This window comes from Bison bison, unplaced genomic scaffold (genome assembly GCF_000754665.1).
Source record: "Bison bison bison isolate TAMUID 2011002044 unplaced genomic scaffold, Bison_UMD1.0 scf7180017864241, whole genome shotgun sequence".
Classification (NCBI taxonomy): Eukaryota; Metazoa; Chordata; class Mammalia; order Artiodactyla; family Bovidae; genus Bison; species Bison bison.
In genome coordinates, this window is record NW_011494813.1 from 733,994 (window position 1) to 753,743 (window position 19,750).

Consider the following 19,750-nt stretch of genomic DNA (forward strand, 5'->3'; position numbering starts at 1 on the left):
GTATGATGTTCTAATTTTTTTCCATCATACCCTCCTATTGTTTATTTTCCACCTTTAGTTGATTGTTAGATAAAATTAAGAGAAAACATGTTGGGCATTTTAAGTACAGTTGCATTAGCAATCATTGTCGTATATCTCCACATTTTTAATGTTTTCCCCCCTTTAGTTTGTATTTCTTCCTACCCTAAATAAGGATTTCTACCATTTAGTTTCTCAAAATGTCACTTTTAAATAAAATTTAACAAGATGTGAGACCTAACTCTCCAACGCCTTAGCTTGCTCCATTTTTCGTCACATTTTAATATACCACACATGTACTTGTTTTTTAATTATTTATTGACTGTCTCTTCCTTCACTAGAGTTTAAGCTTTACACAACCAGGGATCTTGTCAGTTTGTCCATTGATACATTGTCATTTTTAGTATCTAAGAGGGATATATTATTTTCTTTTTTTGATTGATAATGTCAGAGTATCATTTAAATATTTTGTACCTTGGTTTCAACATGTTTTAGTGTTGGATAGTACTTAACACAAACCCATTAGTTTAGAAGCTGAGCCGTTTTCTGAATGAATGAACTTTTTAGGATGCTGTTTAAAATAGTCCTTTTTTTGTTTGTTCAGAGTATTTCACTGAGTGTGGTATTCCTCAACTTGAACAGTGTTGTTCACTATCAAACAACTATAGTGGTACTTTTTTAATACAGTAATACCCATCATCCTCAGCTGTCTGAAAAAGCAAAAACTTGAACTAATATATAAAGCACTAGGATTGATGAAAATGATCAGGAGCCGAAGAGGCAAAGATGGCCTCATTGGGATGAAACTTCATGGCTTAGGACCATGCTTCACAATGTGGTCTGTGGACCTGTTAATTACTGGGCTGTGCTTTTCATTTTTATGAGGACTTGGTAAACTTGTTCCTAATTTCTCCAGTTAGTCTCAACAAGGAAGTATAGTCTGGTTTAAGAGCAAACGAAGCAACAAATGTTAGTCAGTGTTAATGCCATCACTGAAGATTAGTTGACATGTGTTATACCAAAAAAAAATGTAATGTAGTCACCAAAATAAGTAAACCTTTTTGCTTGGTAAGGGAGGTTGTGGCTCCAAAGTAGAAAACAGCAAGTAAAAAAAAAAAAAAAGAAAACAGCAAGTAAAAGAGAAAGAAAGAGAATGTCTGTGCTTAGAGGTTAAGTATTAATGACAAGTTACTGATAATCAAAGAGCAGATGACAGTTTAAAATGTGAGAACTGGGGCTATCAAGCTACTCTAACTATATGCTGAAGGGTCAGGTGGGCTTGTAGACCTCACTGTTGTCTGAGGCTGTCACAATAATCATTATTAACAGGTTAAATTATTTTCAGTACACATAATGTCAGGGATCCGTATTAGAGTTTAGAGTTTTACTACTTTCATTTAAAATTTTTTGATATTTAAAAGTATTCATTTTTATCCATTATATATCATTCCCTGGTCATTCCAGGGAAGTACATGGCATATTCAAACTTGGTTTAACATTATGGGTCTATCCTGGGACGGGCATTGATAATATCAGTTGGGGAAAATGGAACAGGGCTGATTAGAATATATAGCGATTACTGTTTTTTTTTTTTTTTTTTGCCATGCTGCACTGCATGCAGGATCTTAGTTCCCTGATGAGAGAGTCAGCCTGTGCCCCCTGCAGTAGAAGCATGGAGTGCTAACCACTGGACTGCCAGGAAGTTCTCACAGCAATTGCGGTGGTTTTTTTTTTCCATTTAAAAGAAAATACTATTTTTGATGGTACCGGATCTTCATCCCTGTGCACGGACTTTCTCTAGTTGTGCGAGTGGGGGCGCTTTGTTGCTGTGTGTGAGCTTCTCGTGGCTGTGGCTTCTCTTGTTGCGGAGCTCAGGCTCAGTAGTTGTGGCCTGAGGGCTTAGTTGCTCTGGCAGCATGTAGAATCTTCCCGGACCAGGGGTCAAACCCATGTCCCCTACATTGTCCGGTGGACTCCTACCTACTGTACCAACAGGGAAGTCCTGATTACAGTTTTTTACTCTATTGTATAAAAACTGTGGCTTGAGCTTTTCAAAGGCTTTAAGTCTCATAAAGCCAAAAGTAATTATGTATCTGTTTTATTCTTTTGGGCTTTTTCTGTCCTACACTTGACCTTTGGTGTGAAACAGCTGCTATAGTGATTCTTGGAGTGGTGGTAGTGGAGAAGAGGGAGTGTTAAGCTCCTGGGCTGCCTTTTCATGTTACACAAATACTTTCCTGGATCCCGGGAGTAAGCCCCAGTTCTAAGGGAGAGTAAATCTCAAGAATAATTCCTCACAGCGCTGAAGTGGGAAAAAGTTTTAGGAACTGAACTTCTGTCACTCTGTCTTGAGTGCAGGGTGACACATCCTAGCTGTTGTAGTAGTCTGGAGTTTCTCAACCATAGTATTATGACATATGGGAATGTCATTCCGTTGCGTGGTGCTTCCCAGTGTCTTGTCGTTGACAATAGTTAACTCCAAAATTGGTCAGTGGTCTTCTTACCCCCCAAAGTTGTAAATTATGGTGGATTCATATCACTTTGATTCATTTGTATTCATAAGGAAAGAGAGAAAGGAAGGTGCTGTCTAGACTGTAGAGCCACTGGCCAGTTCTGAAAGCGTTAATCATTTTTTTTTCCCACCGTATTTAGATATATCAGGATCTTTCATACTGGGTGTATAAACCGTTTGGATCTCTTAGAAGAGCTCAAACTCCTCTGAGTTTTCTAGACTTGAGCTAACACACGTGAGGGCTAGATAGAATTTTCAGGTTATTCTAGATTTGGGATGCTCTCAAACATTTAGATTGTGGGCCTGCCTGGTCTTTCTGCCTTGGAGCACAGGTGTGCTTCTGTTTTATGCAGTCTGGGAATAAAGTGCGTATTTACAGATCGACTGAGATCATGCATTGTGGGGTAGGTGTTAAATATTGAGAGAAGAATCATTTTAGGCATATTAAGTTTACTCAGAAAATTAATTTTTACTCTTCAAGTAGTTCTGATACTTAACAGTTAGGGAAATCAGACCTTTATTAACAATTTTGAACGCACATATTCCTCCCTACTTTAACATACCTGAAATCAAGATATGTCAGTGGAGGGTTGTCCTTTAATTGGTAGCTGTTTTCTTTTCTTAGTGTTACATAAAATAATACAATTGATGGTGTGTCTTAGATTCAGAGAACCATGATACATTTGTAATACGTGTAATTACTTTTCTCGTACCTCTCCGATTCAGGAAGAGACAGGGTGATATTTGGCTGTGAACCTTTGGAACTGTTAATTTTTCAGCCCCCTTCAGCTCCCAATGGTTTGTGGGTAGTTCTGCTTCTTTAGTTACCTTCTGCAGATATTTTCCAGTTATCTCCCGTTACCTCAGTTCGAGGCTGTTGTTTTACCTCTGCCTAGAGAAATAGCCAGTGTTGCCCTGATGGTCTAATGAGCTGGTATTTTGCTAGAGTTCAATCCTAACACAAGTATTTCACATCTACTTTTAACACTTAGTCTTCAAAGTCAGGAGGTGAATGCTTCCTCATGTGATAATAGCTTTCTGTTGATGTTGCTTGGTATGATTTCTAAACAGTTATACTAGTTCTTCATATCCTGGAGTATGAATTTTCATTTATTTTTATATTGAACTCTTTAAGTCCTCCTTTTTTAGCTTCTTTGCTCATAGTCAGGGTTCTTAGAACCAGTTTTTTAGAAGAGCCAGAGGACCATTGGGGAAACTGTTGGCTTACTCAAAAACACTTCCTGCCTTCTCTAATGAATTATTGTTCTGGGAAGGATACACCTAAGAGTGAATTCCCTGTTTTTATGAACCTACCAAATACACTGTTTGACCTTCTACCTTATCTTTTTTTTTTTAGTACACGGGTGAATCATTCGTTTTTATTAGGGTGCTTAGTAAGTACTCATTAACACCTCTGCCCCATGTTAGTCCTGTTTTGTCTTTCTACTGCAGAAATACGAATGTGCAAGGTAGTTTATTGCCTGGTAGCAGAGACTGCTAGGGAGTGGCATGGCTTGTCTTTTAATGTAGTGACTCCACCCCCTCTGTGAAAAACATGCACCAGCTAATGTCTTGAAATGTTTGGAAAAACATGCGATGTTTGAAAGAACAAACACTTAAAATCCCTTGTAATTCCAGAGTTGAATGGTTCTCATTTGAGTTTGCAGGCAAAGTATTGGCCCCAGCGGCAGTCGTCTGAAATCTTGGCTAGAATTGGAGATTCCAGATTGGAGATTCTTCCAAATGACACGTGGTTATTGGCAGGAGGCCCTAACCTACCCTGCTGACCTCTGAATTGGGTTGTTCACAGTATGGCAAGTGATTCTAGAGAGAACAACCAAGACATAAATCACAATCTTTTATAACCTAATCTTGGGAGTGACATACCTTCCTTTCTGCTGTATTGTATTGGTTACACTGACCAACTCTGGTACTGTGTGGGAGGATGTGACTACCAGGAAGCAGTTACTTGGAGATTCTCTTGGAGTTTGGCTACCACAGGCCCCTTTCTTTGTGGACATACAAGTAGTAGTATTACTGCTACTGCTAAGTCACTTCAGTCGTGTGCGACCCCATAGACGGCAGCCCACCAGGCTCCCCCGTCCCTGGGATTCTCCAGGCAAGAACACTGGAGTGGGTTGCCATTTCCTTCTCCAATGCATGAAAGTAAAAAGTGAAAGGGAAGTCACTCAGTCCTGTCCGACCCTCAGAGACCCCATGGACTGCAGCCTTCCAGGCTCCTCCATCCATGGGATTTTCCAGGCAAGAGTACTGGAGTGGGGTGCCATTGCCTTCTCCAAGTAGTAGTATTGGGGTAGGAAAAACTTCTTTTTCTTCAGCACTGGTCACGTTGTCTTTTAGGGATAATTACACCAAGGCAATTCTTCTTAGCTTGCCTTTGTATCCTGTTTCTTTTGGTAGCTGGTTATGCAAGTTGACCTTCTTTTGTATCCTGATTCGTGGACAAGGGCTGTCTTCCCTGTTTTATATGAAGTTCTCAAGGTCTGGAGGATTTCCACAGCATTGTTTCCCAAACTGTGGTCATTGAAACAAGACTCGCCCAAGATGCCCTACACTGAGAGGATTCCATTACTTTGGAAACCTGTATGTTATCTTCCTCCCCTTAGAGAATCGTCATGCAAGTTAGTATATCAGACGTCTTAGAATTCCTGCTTTAAAAAAAAAGCAAAACCTTTTTTTTTTTCACTCTAGTGTTTTTGAAAATTGACTTAATCACAAAACCTACAGGATTTGTTGACTTTAATTGAAAGTGAAAAGTGTTAAACCCACAGTCCTGTCCGATTCTTTACAACCCCATGAACTATATGTAGCCTGCCAGGCCCCTCTGTTCCTGGGATTTCCCAGGCAGGAGTACTGGAGTGGGTTGCCGTTTCCTTCTCCAGGGGATCTTCCTGACCCAGGGATCAAACCCAGGTCTCCTGCACTGCAGGCAGAGTCTTTAGTCTTGAGCCACCAGGGAAGCCCCTGTTAAGTAAATTAAAAACCCTCTTCTACATAGACACTTTTCACAAATATATTCCCTCTTTATTCAAAACATTGTTTAGGCAGCTTTATTTCTAAGTTTTCGATAATTAAAAATTTTCTAAACTAATTTTCAGTTTGTAATTTTGCGTTTTGGAAGGCACCTGAGATCAGAAACTGCAGTTAATATCTTATTTTCTTTGTTGCTAGCAATTTTGGTATTGTACCATTTGAGGAAAAGTTTTCACTTTTGCCAAGTAAAAGAGCCATTGAGTCTCAACAAAAAAGGGAGGAGTTCTCTAATCTCTAGAGGTGTTAGATGTTGGTAGGCTTATTGAAAGATGTTATGAATTGAAAAGATCTAGAAAACTACAAACATTGATATATTGATAGTGATATTCCACTATTTTGAAAAATCAGAAACTAGTTTTTAAGTAGAGTTGTTTGAAGTTCTGAATAGGAATCCATGCTTGTGTGCTTGCTTTTTTTTCTTTCCTGAACACTTACTATGTACAATTTTATTTATTTTTAAACAAACTTGTAATTAGTGGCTGTGCTGGGTCTTCATTGCTGCGCTCAGGCTCTCTCTTGTGGTGCTCAGGCTTCTCATTTTGGTGGATTGTCCTGTGGAGCATGGGCTCTAGGGTGCACAGGCTCAGTAGTTGTGGCACATGGGCTTAGTTGCCCCACAGCATGTGGGATCTCCCTGGGGCAGGGATCAAAACCCATGTTCTCTGCATTGGCAGGCTGATTCTTAACCACTGGACCACCAAGGAAATCCTGCTTGTGTACTTTAATCCAAAAAAAAGATATTCACTAAGAATCTTTATAATGTTGCATGCACTTCTAATAACGGTTATTTTGCTTTTAAACCCATAAATTATGGACTGTTGTGGTTTTTATTTTGCTTTGTTGTGTCCTGAAAAAGAATGTTGAGTGATAATAATAAGGGAAGAATTGAACAATAAAAGCTATACAAAATAGAATGCAAATACATAGCCATTTCAGGGCATCTAATGTGTGAAAAAAATAACTTTATGTAATCTCAGGCTCTGATATATTCTGGTGTTGAAAGATTAAATTATATGTGGATGATACTGTTTTAAGAAGACAGATAGCTGAAAATTTAAATTATTTTAAACTTTTTCAAAAGACGTTTTCTATAGTTCTTCTGGAAAACCTATTTGTCTGAAATGATGCATTCTTTAAGAGTTATGGAAAACTATGATTTTTATCATTGAAAACCAGTAAAGGAAGCCCTGCTAAAACTTTTAAGCATTTATAACCTTATAACTTGGTAACTATCTTATAGCATCAATGGTTACAAATATATTTAGAAATAATTTAATAATTGTGAATTATAGGAAAGCGGTAAAAAATGTGAGAGTCAAGCATGTAAAATACATAGATGTAAGGGGTTTATAAAGGAAAAGGCACGAGCATTTGGAGGAAATTTAATCAAGGATTTCAGACTTTATGACTACAAGGATATTATGTTGTAAGAAAAAAAAAGTACAAAGTTATTAATGATACTTTTTTTTTTTTTTTTTTTAGAAACGACTACAGAAAGAACTGTTGGCTTTGCAAAATGACCCACCTCCTGGAATGACTTTAAATGAAAAGAGTGTTCAAAATTCAATTACACAGTAAGTATTTTAAGTTTTAAAGTACTTGTTTTTCTTTTGTTATCAATGTAAGTATGAATATATACTCATTTTAAAAATAACAGAATTATTTTCTGTGTGTCAGAATTATTTTCATATTTTATCTGATTCTCTCCCACTGAGAAGTAAATACAGTAAACATATCTTATTCTGTGCATTTAAAAACACAGTTTTGTTTTATGAAAGTTTCCTGCTGATGAAGTAGCGTGTTAAAAACTTTAGCCTGACTTTGTTAGGGAGTATTCTTCACCTGTGATAGAGTAGTTTGGTATGAGGTTATTTATCAGATTTTTCAAAAACATTTGAGGCTCTGAAGTGAACTTTAGCCACCTGATGCGAAGAGCTGACTCATTTGAAAAGACCCTGGTGCTGGGAAAGATTGAGGGCAGAAGGAGAAGGGTATGACAGAGAATGAAATGGTTGGATGGCATCACCGACTTGATGGACATGGGTTTGGGTGGACTGCAGGAGTTGGTGATGGACAGGGAGGCCTGGTGTGCTATGGTTCATGGGGTCATGAGGAGTTGGACACAACTGAGCGATTGAACTGAACTGAAGTGAATAAACTGTCAAGAGGCGCACCTCTGTCCTAGTCCCCTGAACATACAGCATGGTTGCTTTCTTTATAGCAGCGTTAGCTAAGAGAATGTCACACCCTCAGCATTCTCATTTGATAAATTAGAGACTTGCATGAGGATGAAATGTGAAGGGTAGGAGAAGGACACAGAAGTATCCTCTGATTCAGCTCCTTCCTTGGGAGTGGAGCAGAAGTTTCTTCCCAGATATGTGCCAAGAATAGTAGAGAGATACAGGTTCCTTTACAATGAGCATTTTAAAAAGAGAGCATTCCCCCTCTTGAAAATGAGCATTTGAATTAGTTTGAAATGTTTTTGAAAGTATCATCCTAAGATTTCACAACTGACTATTTGGTCTGTCCTTACCACTCCTTTGATTTAACAGTTCCATTGGAAAAAGGTAAATGTAGTAAAATGGGAGATTTTTAAGTAATTGACTCTGTCCTTAAAAAAGAAAGGAAAAAACCCTAAAATGAAAAGGGGTATAAGCCAACAAGATAAAAATTTCCTGTAAACCAACTTGTAGAACAAATTGAACAATTCAAATATTTAGTGATACAGAGACCAGAGAGCAGGAATAACCAAAACTCACACAACAGGGACATACTTATTTTCAGAAGAAACAATTTTTGGTTACCTTTGACCATGACATTTGGAGTCAGTGATTAAGACAGGAGTTAAGCTTTAAGAACAGTATTATTAAGAAAGGATCTTTTGAATGAAGTGAATTGCAAACCAAATATTAATCTAGTTAAAAGAGATGCATGTAATTAACAGGAAATAAACACTAATTTTAAAATAATATACTTTTTCTGTTGAGTTCTTTAGTTTCTTTAATCAGGGCAGGGCAGAAGCTGAAACAAAGGATAGATATTAGAGGAATCAGAGATAGGCGAAAGAGCAATGTTTTGATATAACTTCTAACCTAGTTTGAAAAAACTATGGAGGGAATTCCTTGGCTGTCTGGTGGTTAAGACTTTACAACTCTCAACTGCTAGGGCCCAGTTTCAGTCCCTGGACTGGGAACTTAAGATCCCATAGGCTGCGCAATGTGGCCAAAAAGAAAAAAAAAATTGTTGAAGTGGGATCATACGAAATGGGGGATATGGGTAAGGAAGATGAAGTAAGCCCATTATGCTTTATGGAAGACAGTTTGGTAGCATGTATTAAGACCTTAAAAAATATTAGAATCATGTTCTCTGACCTAATATGCTATCCTTTGACCTCTATGCTCTCCTAAGGAAGGAACAGAGATACTAAAAGATCGACTTAGATCTGTTGTGGTCTCTCAATGAAATGGCACCCCTTGAGTTAACAGTCCATAGTCATCATGTAAGGCAAAAATTTTATATAGTCATAATTGCCTTTGAAAACTCTTGAGAGAGGCTGTATTGGTATATATCCTATCTTAATATATCCAGCAAAGCTAATTTTCCCTTCATATATTTGTCTTTTTCTGTCTGACTTCACTTAGTATGATAATCTTTAGGTCTTTAGGTCCATCCATATTGCTACAAATGGCAATATTTCATTCCTTTTTGTGGCTGAATAATATTCCATTGTATACATGTACCACATCTTTATTTTTTGATTTTTTTTTGATTGAAGTATAGTTGATCTATAATATTGTGCCAATCTCTGCCGTACAGCACAATGAATCAGTTACACACATATATATATCATTTTTTAATATTATTTTCCATTCTGATTTATCACAGATATTGAGTATAGTTCCCTGTACTGTACTTTAGGACCCTGTTGCTTATCCATTCTGAATGTAACAGTTTGCATCTGCCAACCCCAGATTCCCAGTCCCTCTCTCCCTCCCCCACCATGTCTGTGCTCTTTATCTATGAGTCTGTTTCTGTTTCATAGATAAGTTCACTTGTGCCGTATTTTAGATTCCACATATAAGTGATACCATGTGGTATCTGTCTTTCTGACTTACTTCACTTAGTATGAAAGTGAAAGTGTTAGTCACTCAGTCACTGAGTTAGTCACTCAGTCACTCATCTGACTCTTTGCGATTCCATGAACTGTGGTCTCTCAGGCTCCTCTGTCCATGGAGTTCTCCAGGCAAGAATACTGGAGTGGGTTGCCATTCCCTTCTCCAGGGGATTGTCCCAACCCAGGTATCGAACCTGGGTCTCCTGCACTGGGGCCTGGTTCTTTACCATCTGAGCCACCAGGGAAGCCCATGATAATCTCTGGTTGTATCCATGTTGCTGCAGATGGCACCATCTTGTTTTTATTTATGCCTGAATAGGATTCTGTTGCATGCGTGGACCACATCTTTATCCATTCAGCTGCCGATGGACATCCAGGTTGTTTCTGTGTTTTGGCTGTTGTGAGCAGTGCTGCTGTGAACATAGTGGTTCATGTATCTTTTTGAATAATGGTTTTGTCCAGGTATATTCCCCAGAGTGGGATTGCTGGATCCTATAGTAATCCTGTTTTTAGTTTGTGCAGAACCTCCATGCTTTTTTCCAAAGTGGCTTTACCAAATTACATTCCCACCAACAGTGCAGGAGGTATGTATAGATGATATACCACATCATCTTTATTCATTGGTCTGTCGATAGGCTTCGAGGTTACTTCCATGTTTTGGATGTTGTAAACAGTGCTGCTATGAACATTGGGATGCATTTATCTTTTTTGAGTTAGAGTTTTAATCTTTTCTAGCTACTTGCCCAGGAGCGAGATTGCTGAATCTGGTAGTTCTTTTTTTAGTTTTTTAAGGAAACTAAACTTCATACTATTTCCTTAGTGGCTGTACCGATTTACATTCCCAGAAATAGTTTAAGAGAATTCCCTTTTCTCCACACCCAACATTTCTTATTTGTAAACTTTTTGATGATGGCCCTTCTGGCTTGTATGAGGTGACATCTTATTATAATTTTTTTTTTATTAACTTTAACAATTTTTTATAATAACTATTTTAGAATTTAAGTACTTAAAACAGAGGAGCGTACTGAGGGCCACACAGCTAACTAAGGGACTGTCTAATTTTGCTGTAAAATACTGCCTCTTGAGTCTGTGGTCATATCTTTTCTATCTTTACATATCATGTAAAGTATTCAGCATGCCTTCTGAGAATGAATAGTCATGCTTTTAAGGATCTCTATGTGTTCCAACCTGGTTACTTTCAGAGAGTAGCCACACTTACTATTTTATATATTCCTGAGTTTGAGTGAACTCCTGGAGTTGGTGATGGACAGGGAGGCCTGACGTGCTGTGATTCATGGGGTCGCAAAGAGTCGGACACGACTGAGCAACTGAACTGAAGTCCATAATATGTGAGGTGCTCAATAGTAGCCCAGCAGTGTATCCTCAACCTTCTTTTTGCTTCCCTGTATTTAATATAATAAATTTTTATACCTGAAAAGTATAGGATTTAAGGAATTGACCAGGTATACAGTAATTATAAGTGGCATGGTTGTAATTAGAAACTCAGATTTTTACTTCTAAAATCTGCCCTGTCATGTATGTTGTAATAAACTGTGTTCCTCTTTTTTTAAAATAATTGGAGATAGTGTGCAGTATATTATTATAAACAGATTTATATTCATGATTATTATATATGAAAATAAAGTAAGCTTATATAGATGCCATAGAAATCTATTCTGGGTTTTTTTTTATTTATTTTAATTGGAGGCTAATTACTTTACAATATTGTATTGGTTTTGCCATACATCAACATGGAACCGCCACGGGTGTACACGTGCTCCCACCTCCCTCCCTGTACCATCCCTCTGGGTTGTTCCAGTGCACCAGCCCCAAGCACCCTGTATCCTGCATCGAACCTGGACTGGCGATTCGTTTCTTATATTATACATGTTTCAGTGCCATTCTCCCAAATCATCCCACCCTCTCCTTCTCCCACAGAGTCCAAAAGACTGTTCTATACATCTGTGTCTCTTTTGCTGTCTTGCATACAGGGTTATCATTACCATCTTTCTAAATTTATTCTGGGTTTTATTAAACGGTTGAAACATAATGAGAGACAAAGGAAAGGCCTTTTAGAGCCTTGAGTAGCCATCAGAGTAAGTGGACTGATGGCAGCTTAGCTTCCTTTTTCCTGGTTAGCTGTCTCTGGAATACTCATGAGAAAATTGATCTGACAGCTGCTGTAGTCATTGCTGACATCAACTTCTCTCAAACTAATAGCTTCTAAAATAATTGATATCAGGAAAGCAGTTGATTAGCTTGACTTTATCTATAAAATCTTTTCCATAATTGTAGAGATGGTCTGAAAAAATAAGGTACCATAAATTGAGTAAGAAGAGTGTAGACTTTGCTGTCAGTACACCGAAGTTGAGTTTTATTTTATTTTTTTCCGGACCTGAGTTAAAACTTGGCTCTGTCCTTTTTAGCTGTCTGACCTTGGTCTAGTTTTTTAAACCCAGGAGTGTCAGAGAAGGGAATAGGGCCAGGAGTGTTACTACCTACTCCTGTTGGGAGGATGAAGTGTGTTGTTACACATGGGTGACTCCTGTCCCATTGCCTGGCATAGATGCGTATCTGGTGTTCTTTTTCCTCCTCACCCCAGTCCTTTATAACTGAAGTTAAATTTTTTTTTTCTATTCTAGGTGGATTGTAGACATGGAAGGTGCACCAGGTACCTTATATGAAGGGGAAAAATTTCAACTTCTATTTAAGTTTAGTAGTCGATATCCTTTTGACTCTCCTCAGGTAACTGTTTTGCTTTTTAAATTTTTATTGTATTTTTAGATTATAGACAAATGCCAAATTCGTGATTTTTGACTAAGTAAAAACTTATAATCATTACAATTATATTAAGTAGATTTGTTTCTTTATCTTATTTGTAATATAATCGAGGTCATATGGACAATTTACTGTATTGAGATTTACTGTATTGAGATTAGGCTTTGCTGCTTTTGTACTTCTAAAAACTTAAGACTATTTCTGATCCATTCATGTTAAGTAGACCAAAGGGCATAAATCTAACCCCTAGGCCCACAGGTTTTGCGAGAACTTCGCATTTTGGAGTAGCTGGAGCCATGTCTTTCTAGATAAGATGATGATATTGATAGAATGACATCATTAAGAGGCAAGTGCTGTTTTGAAAGGAGCACTTCTTTGATTTCTCATTGCCGTGCTGTCTCTTGTAGCCTTTCAATACTGCAAGGGCAAAATATTAAGATATTAAATATCTAGACATCAGCCCCAAATTTGATCATTTTAGTGTGAAGCACTGTCAGTTTAGTTAATGTCTGAAAACTTGGACAAAGGGTAGTGGTGGTAGATAAAAATTTTTGAGAGCTGTTTAACTGTGGTAAATGATTAATCCTTGGAGGTTAGAGAAAAGGAGAATTTAGGATGAATTCCAGCTTTCTGGGTTGGTAAGATGGATAATGAGTTACTTGTAGCTAAATGATAAGACAGTGACTAATTCTGTGTAGCACTGCTAGGTGATCAGGTGTTGTAGATCATGAAATTTCCCAAATTACCTGAAATTCAGTGTGTTAGGTGCTGCTGCTGCTGCTAAGTCGCTTCAGTCGTGTCCGACTGTGCAACCCCATAGATGGCAGCCCACCAGGCTCCTCCATCCCTGGGATTCTCCAGGCAAGAACACTGGAGTGGGTTGCCATTTCCTTCTCCAGTGCATGAAAGTGAAAAGTGAAAGTGAAGTCGTGTCCGACTCTTAGTGACCCCATGGACTGCAGCCTACCAGGCTCCTCCGTCCATGGGATTTTCCAGGCAAGAGTACTGGAGTGGGGTGCCATTGCCTTCTCCGTGTTAAGTGCTAAAATATGCTATTTTTGAGGAAATTCATATTTTATTGCTACTTTTAAGTTGTTGTTCACTTGCTAGGTCTTGTCCTACTTTTTGCAACCCCATGAACTGCAGCATGCCAGGCTTCCCTGTCCTTCCCTATCTCCCAGAGTTTGCTCAAGCTCATCTCCATTGAGTCAATGATGCCATCAAACTATCTTCTCTTTCCTCACCCCCTTCTCTTCCTGTCCTCAATCTTTCGCAGCATCAGGGTCTTTTCCAATGTGGCCAAAGTACTGGAGTTTCAACTTCACCATCAGTCCTTCCAATGAATATTCAGGGTTGATTTCCTTGAGGATTGACTGATTTGATGTCCTTGTGTCCAAGGACTCTGAAGAGTCTTCTCTGGAACCACAGTTTGAAAGCATCAGTTCTTCGGCGCTCAGCCTTCTTTATGATCCAACTCTCATATCTGTACATGACTACTGGAAAGACCGTAGCTTTGACTAAATGGACTTTTGATGGCAAAGTGATGTCTCTGCTTTTTAACACGCTAAACTTTTCTTCCAAGGAGCAAGCGTCTTTTAATTTTGTGGCTGCTATCACCGTCCACAGTGATTTTGGAGCCCAAGAAAAGAAAATGTCACTACTTTAAGTAGTGACACAAATAGCTTAATCTTCTTTTAGCCATGTGGGAGTATAGATGGAAGTCAACTTTTGTATTGTGCTGTAGTTAAAAAGATAATTGTTTCAAGGCATAGTATTAAATGGAAACTGATTCCTTGAGTTCTGAAGTTTCTATGTGAGCAGAAAAGTAAGATGTTGGGGGCTCATTTTTATGTTTTTCTAAAAAAAGTGAAGAAATGTGTCTTGTCGTGATCTCTGGGTTTCTATAATAACCACACATCAACTGTAATCAGAAACGAAATGTATTCCTTCTCTTCAGAAAATAATCTTCACTTTCTGTTGTTGCCTTTGGCTTATCAGCATCATCTTAACTGTTTTTGCTTGAAGGCAGTGAGGTATCCACTTGTTCTCAACCTGTTCCTCTACCTCACTTCAGCTAAATCCCTTGAAGGCCTGTGAAGGAAGAATACGAATCATGGAATCAGAAACTTTGCCTTAGGGAATACTGGAGAAGGTTAACTGTGGAAACTCACAAATCTTAAAAAAAAAAAAAAATTCTCTAACCATGAAACTAGGTCTAAGGTATTCTCTAAAACTGTGTTCTTCATTCTAAATCAAATGTCAAACTTAAGCATCATTTGAATTTCATCTTTAATATTTTTGTGAGAGCCTTCGTCATAAATCCTATCAGATTGTATTCGTTATCCTCTTCCCTGATTTCACTCCTGCTTACTGGTCTGATTTTGGTGTCCTCTAGCTTCTTTATCGGAGAAGGCAATGGCACCCCACTCCAGTACTCTTGCCTGGAAAATCCTATGGACGGAGGAGCCTGGTAGGCTGTAGTCCATGGGGTCGCTAGGAGTCGGACACGACTGAGCGACTTCACTTTCACTTTTCACTTTCATGCATTGGAGAAGGAAATGGCAACCCACTCCAGTGTTCTTGCCTGGAGAATCCCAGGGACGGGGGAGCCTGGTGGGCTGCTGTCTATGGGGTCGCACAGAGTCGGACACGACTGACGCAACTTAGCAGCAGCTTCTTTATTCTTCTCACACTTTATGTCTTTAACCATCTTAAGCCACTAACTCCCCGATTTCCAGCTCTGTTTACACTCTCTTCCTTTTGAGGTTTAATTTCATGCCCTTGTTGGGCAGCTCTACTTGAACACCTCCTGACATCCCAAATTTAACACAGCTAATAAACTCAGTTTTTTTCCTAATAACAAAATAAGAGAATTCTCTCTCTGGTTTCTGTTCACCCATCTTCTTGTGTTAAATTTCTTTCCTTTCCCTCATTCTTAAGTGTGGTTTTTCAGATCCTTTCATAGACGTAAGGCAGTCTGATCACTTTTCTTAAGTTATCATCAGTGCTGTGTGGTCCAAGTTTATAGTTTTCGTTTGGACTATTACAGAGTAGCCTTTAATTCTTTCCACTCCTAGAGATCCTCTCACATTGCTGTTGGGTTTCTTTAAAGGTGCCATTACCTCATTGGTTTTCCCACATACATCCACCACCACCATCCTCACCCTTCTCAGTAAATCCTGTGATGGTTCTTACTTCCTGTGGAGTCAAGCTTAACAGTCCAGTCTCTTTATGGTCAAGTCTGAACTGAAGCATTTCAGCCACACATTAACCTCCATGCCTTCTATTGTATTGTAGTATTTGCATCATACTTTATTAATGTAACTTTCATTCTGATTTTATCTTGAAACAGCTCAATGAAATAGAGGAAATAGATTCATCCTCCTTTAATGTGAGGGAATTGAAGCCTGTAGAAGTGAATTGTCTTGTTTATGGTTTAAAAGCTAGTTATTAGAACAATCAAGAATCAAACCCAATTTACTTTTCTCCCATTCTGCTGATTAGATGTGAATACCAACATGGAAAATATCTGCTTATTCATTAATTGGCTCAGTGGTAAAGAATCTACCTGCTAAATGTAGGAGATGCAGGTTCAATCCCTGGGTTGGGAAGATTCCTTGGGAAAGGAAATGGCAACCTACTCCAATATTCTTGCCTGGGAAATCTCATGGACAGAAGAGCCTAGTGGGCTACAGTCCATGGGGTGGCCAAGCAGTTGGACACGACTTAGCAACTAATCAGCAACAAAAAATTCATTAAGTAATGTTATTTCGGAAAATTAAAGACTACATGTAGAATGATGTGGAAACCCTAGGGCAGTTGTTCCAGTCCTTTGAAATACGAAGATCCCCTTTTAACATCAGTTAATTTTATGGTCCCTCCCATGTCATAGAAGTTATATGTTCTGTTACCCATGATTGAGAAAATGACAGAGCACTGGAAGTCCAGTAATACTTTTAAATGATTTTAAAGTTATTTTAATCATATTATCTATATGGTTATAAAATAATTATAAAGGGTCCAGTACTCAGAGCTTAATGTACATATAGATTTGAAGATTTTTCTGATAGCAGAACTTTCCTGAGGTCCATTGCTGTGGACAAGTGGTTGTGAAATTCCCCATTCACTGAAAATTTTATTTGATGAGATGTGGAAGCACACGGTTTTAGGGAGGCCAGATAAGCGATGACATTGACCCAGGTGAGAGGTGATGGTGATTTGGACCAGAAGGGTAACCATGGAGGTTGTGAAAGTGGCCATATTTTGGACCTATTTTAAAGGTGCTAAAAAATATACTTGCCTTGATTGTAAAGCTTTAGAAACATTGTAGCAAATAGTGTCTTCATCTTTTTGTGGTCTGATTCTTACACTGCTTTGTGAAAACTATTAATATTCATTCCACTGATCCATATGAGATGACTAAAAAGGGGAGAATTGAATTGAAAACTATTTTAAAATTCTTGTCCCCAACCACTTTTGTCAAATATTTATCATATATGCTAGACTATCTATGTCATATATATTATTCATAATTAGATTATTTTAGTTTATGAAACTGTCTACTTGTATGTTCAGTTTTTATAGTTGCCCTGTAAGTATTCTCATCTACTTGCAATTTTAATCAGAGAACACATTCCCTCTTATTGTCCCTATAGAAACCTTGGTGTCCATGTTGTAGATTGGCTTTTATAATTATAGCCTGTTTTGTATTGCTCATTCTATGTATATTGTATTTTGACCTATCTTGACATACCATATTCAGTGTCTGACTTTCTAATCACTTGTGGAGCATTAGTCTGAACACATTAGTATGCCTGTGTTGTGTAAGATCTTAGTACTGTGAGGTCAGTGAGTATTGAGCTTGATGTTTAAAGTCCTCAGGTATAACAAGTAACATGAATTTCATATTAGAAACAGTTAGCTAATATCCACCCTTTATATTATCACTTTCGGTAGCATTCAGTTTAGATCTTATTAGTTTTATGAACAAATAATACATTTAGTACCCAAAGGTTACCCAGAGGTTGATTTGCTTAAAATTTTAGGTTGTATGTGGGAAATGCGTTCTTACCTCCAAAAGCATAGTTCTTTCTCAGCTCTCATCTGCTTTTGAATTTGAGCCACACAGATAGTTGGGTATTTGGAAATTTAGAGACACTTGAGAGCTGCTTCTTATGCAGACTCAGAATTTCAGATGTGGTTCACATACATTAGATCTAAGATCCTTTTCTAAATTTTTTTCCATTAAACAGCTTGTTCTTGAAAGTCTGTAATTCCATTTTATTCAGTTTGATTTACGTAATGGGGAATATGTGCAGTTGTTTAATCTGAATGACTACTTTGAATCTGAAAAAAATTGTTTAAAAAAACAAATTAGCAAAACCCTTTATTCCCTTTGGTTTCAAATTCATTGTATTCAATTTTCTTGTCACATCTGTGTTAGATAGTTTATCAGCTATTTGCAACTCCCTTGGCCCCCCAAAAATAGGTTTTCAACTCTGAAAAGTTTAAAGACTCTTAAGTTTTCAGAACCTGTTTAGCTGCATTAAAAAAGCTTGAAATGTCCATTTCCTCCTCAGGCTTGTACTGCATATTAAATAAACAAGGACAGTTAAGAGTGTGGCCTTGAAAAATTTCACCTGTGGTTACGCTTGTGTCCTGTGCAAAGAACCAGAACAGCAAAGTTTACATCAAAACTGTCTGTTCAGACAGCTTACCAGACTTCTACGTGAATAAACTGTTGAAAATGTTTTCTCTTCTATCTCAGGAATTCTCCTCTGGCGTGGAAACTCAGCCTTTCTCTCTTTAGACAAACTCCTAGGGGTTACCTGTACCGTGTGTGCCGTGTGCAACACGTCACTTCGCGTGTTTCGGGTTGTTGGAAGTTTTAGACTGGCTGCATTTGTCCTGAAAGCAGCATGTTTAGTCTCCGGCCATACCACCCTGATCTCGTCTGATCTTCAATGCAGCAGGTTTAAAATCCCGTGTTTTTCGTTTTCTTTTTTTTTTTTTTTAAGCATTCAGTTCAGTTCAGTCACTCAGTCATGTCCGACTCTTTGCGACCTCATGAACTGCAGCACACCGGGCCTCCCTGTCCATCACCAACTCCCAGAGTTCACCTAAACCCATGTCCATTGAGTCAGTGATGCCATCCAACCATCCCATCCTCTGTCGTCCCCTTCTCCTCCTGCCCTCAATCTTTCCCAGCACCAGGGTCTTTTCAAATGAGTCAGCTCTTTGCATCAGGTGGCCAAAGTACTGGACTTTCAGCTTCGACATCAGTCCTTCCAATGAACACCCAGGACTGATCTCCTTTAGGATGGACTGGTTGGATCTCCTTGCAGTCCAAGGGACTCTCAAGAGTCTTCTCCAACACCACAGTTCAAAACCATCAAGTCTTTGGCGCAAAGCTTTGTTTAGAGTCCAATTCTCATATCCGTACATGACCACTGGAATAACCATAGCCTTGACTAGACGGACCTTTTTTGGCAAAGTAATGTCTCTGCTTTTTAATATGCTGTCTAGGTTGGTCATAACTTTCCTTCCAAGGAGTAAGCATCGTTTTATTTTATGGCTGCAGTCACCATCTGTGGTGATTTTGGAGCCCCCAAAAATAAAGTCAGCCACTGTTTTCACTGTTTCCCCAGCTGTCTGCCATAAAGTGATGGGACCAGATGCGATGATCTTAGTTTTCTGAATGTTGAGTTTTAAGCCAACTTTTTCACTCTTCTCTGTGACTTTCATCAAGAGGCTCTTTAGTTCCTCTTCACTTTCTGCCATAAGGGTGGTGTCATCTGCATATCTGAGGTTATTGATATTTCTCCTGGCAGTCTTGATTCCAGCTTGTGCTTCCTCCAGCCCAGCGTTTCTCATGATGTACTCTGCATAGAAGTTAAATAAGCAGGGTGACAATATACAGCCTTGACGTACTCCTTTTCCTATTTGGAACCAGTCTGTTGTTCCGTGTCCAATTCTAACTGTTGCTTCCTGATCTGCATACAGATTTCTCAAGAGGCAAGTCAGGTGGTCTGGTATTCCTATGTCTTTCAGAATTTTCCACAGTTTATTGTGATCCACGCAGTCAAAGGCTTTGGCATAGTCAATAAAGCCGAAATAGATGTTTTTCTGGAACTCTCTTGCTTTTTCCATGATCCAGCGGATGTTGGCAATTTGATCTCTGTTTTCTCTGCCTTTTCTAAAACCAGCTTGAACATCAGGAAGTTCACGGTTCACGTATTGCTGAAGCCTGGCTTGGAGAATTTTAAGCATCACTT

At 38.5% G+C, this 19,750-nt stretch overlaps 1 protein-coding gene across 1 annotated transcript in view; it reads left to right on the forward strand.

Moving 5' to 3' along the window:
• Positions 1–1,702: 1,702 nt before the first annotated feature.
• Positions 1,703–19,750, forward strand: part of UBE2W (ubiquitin-conjugating enzyme E2W (putative)) — a gene marked incomplete at its 5' end in the record, with an annotated part of 38,539 nt that continues 20,491 nt past the window's right edge. The window contains 3 exons of the mRNA XM_010846977.1: positions 1,703–1,738; positions 7,067–7,158; positions 12,341–12,443. Of these exons, the coding sequence (XP_010845279.1) occupies positions 1,703–1,738; positions 7,067–7,158; positions 12,341–12,443 (231 nt within the window). The remainder of the gene's footprint in view (positions 1,739–7,066; positions 7,159–12,340; positions 12,444–19,750) is intronic.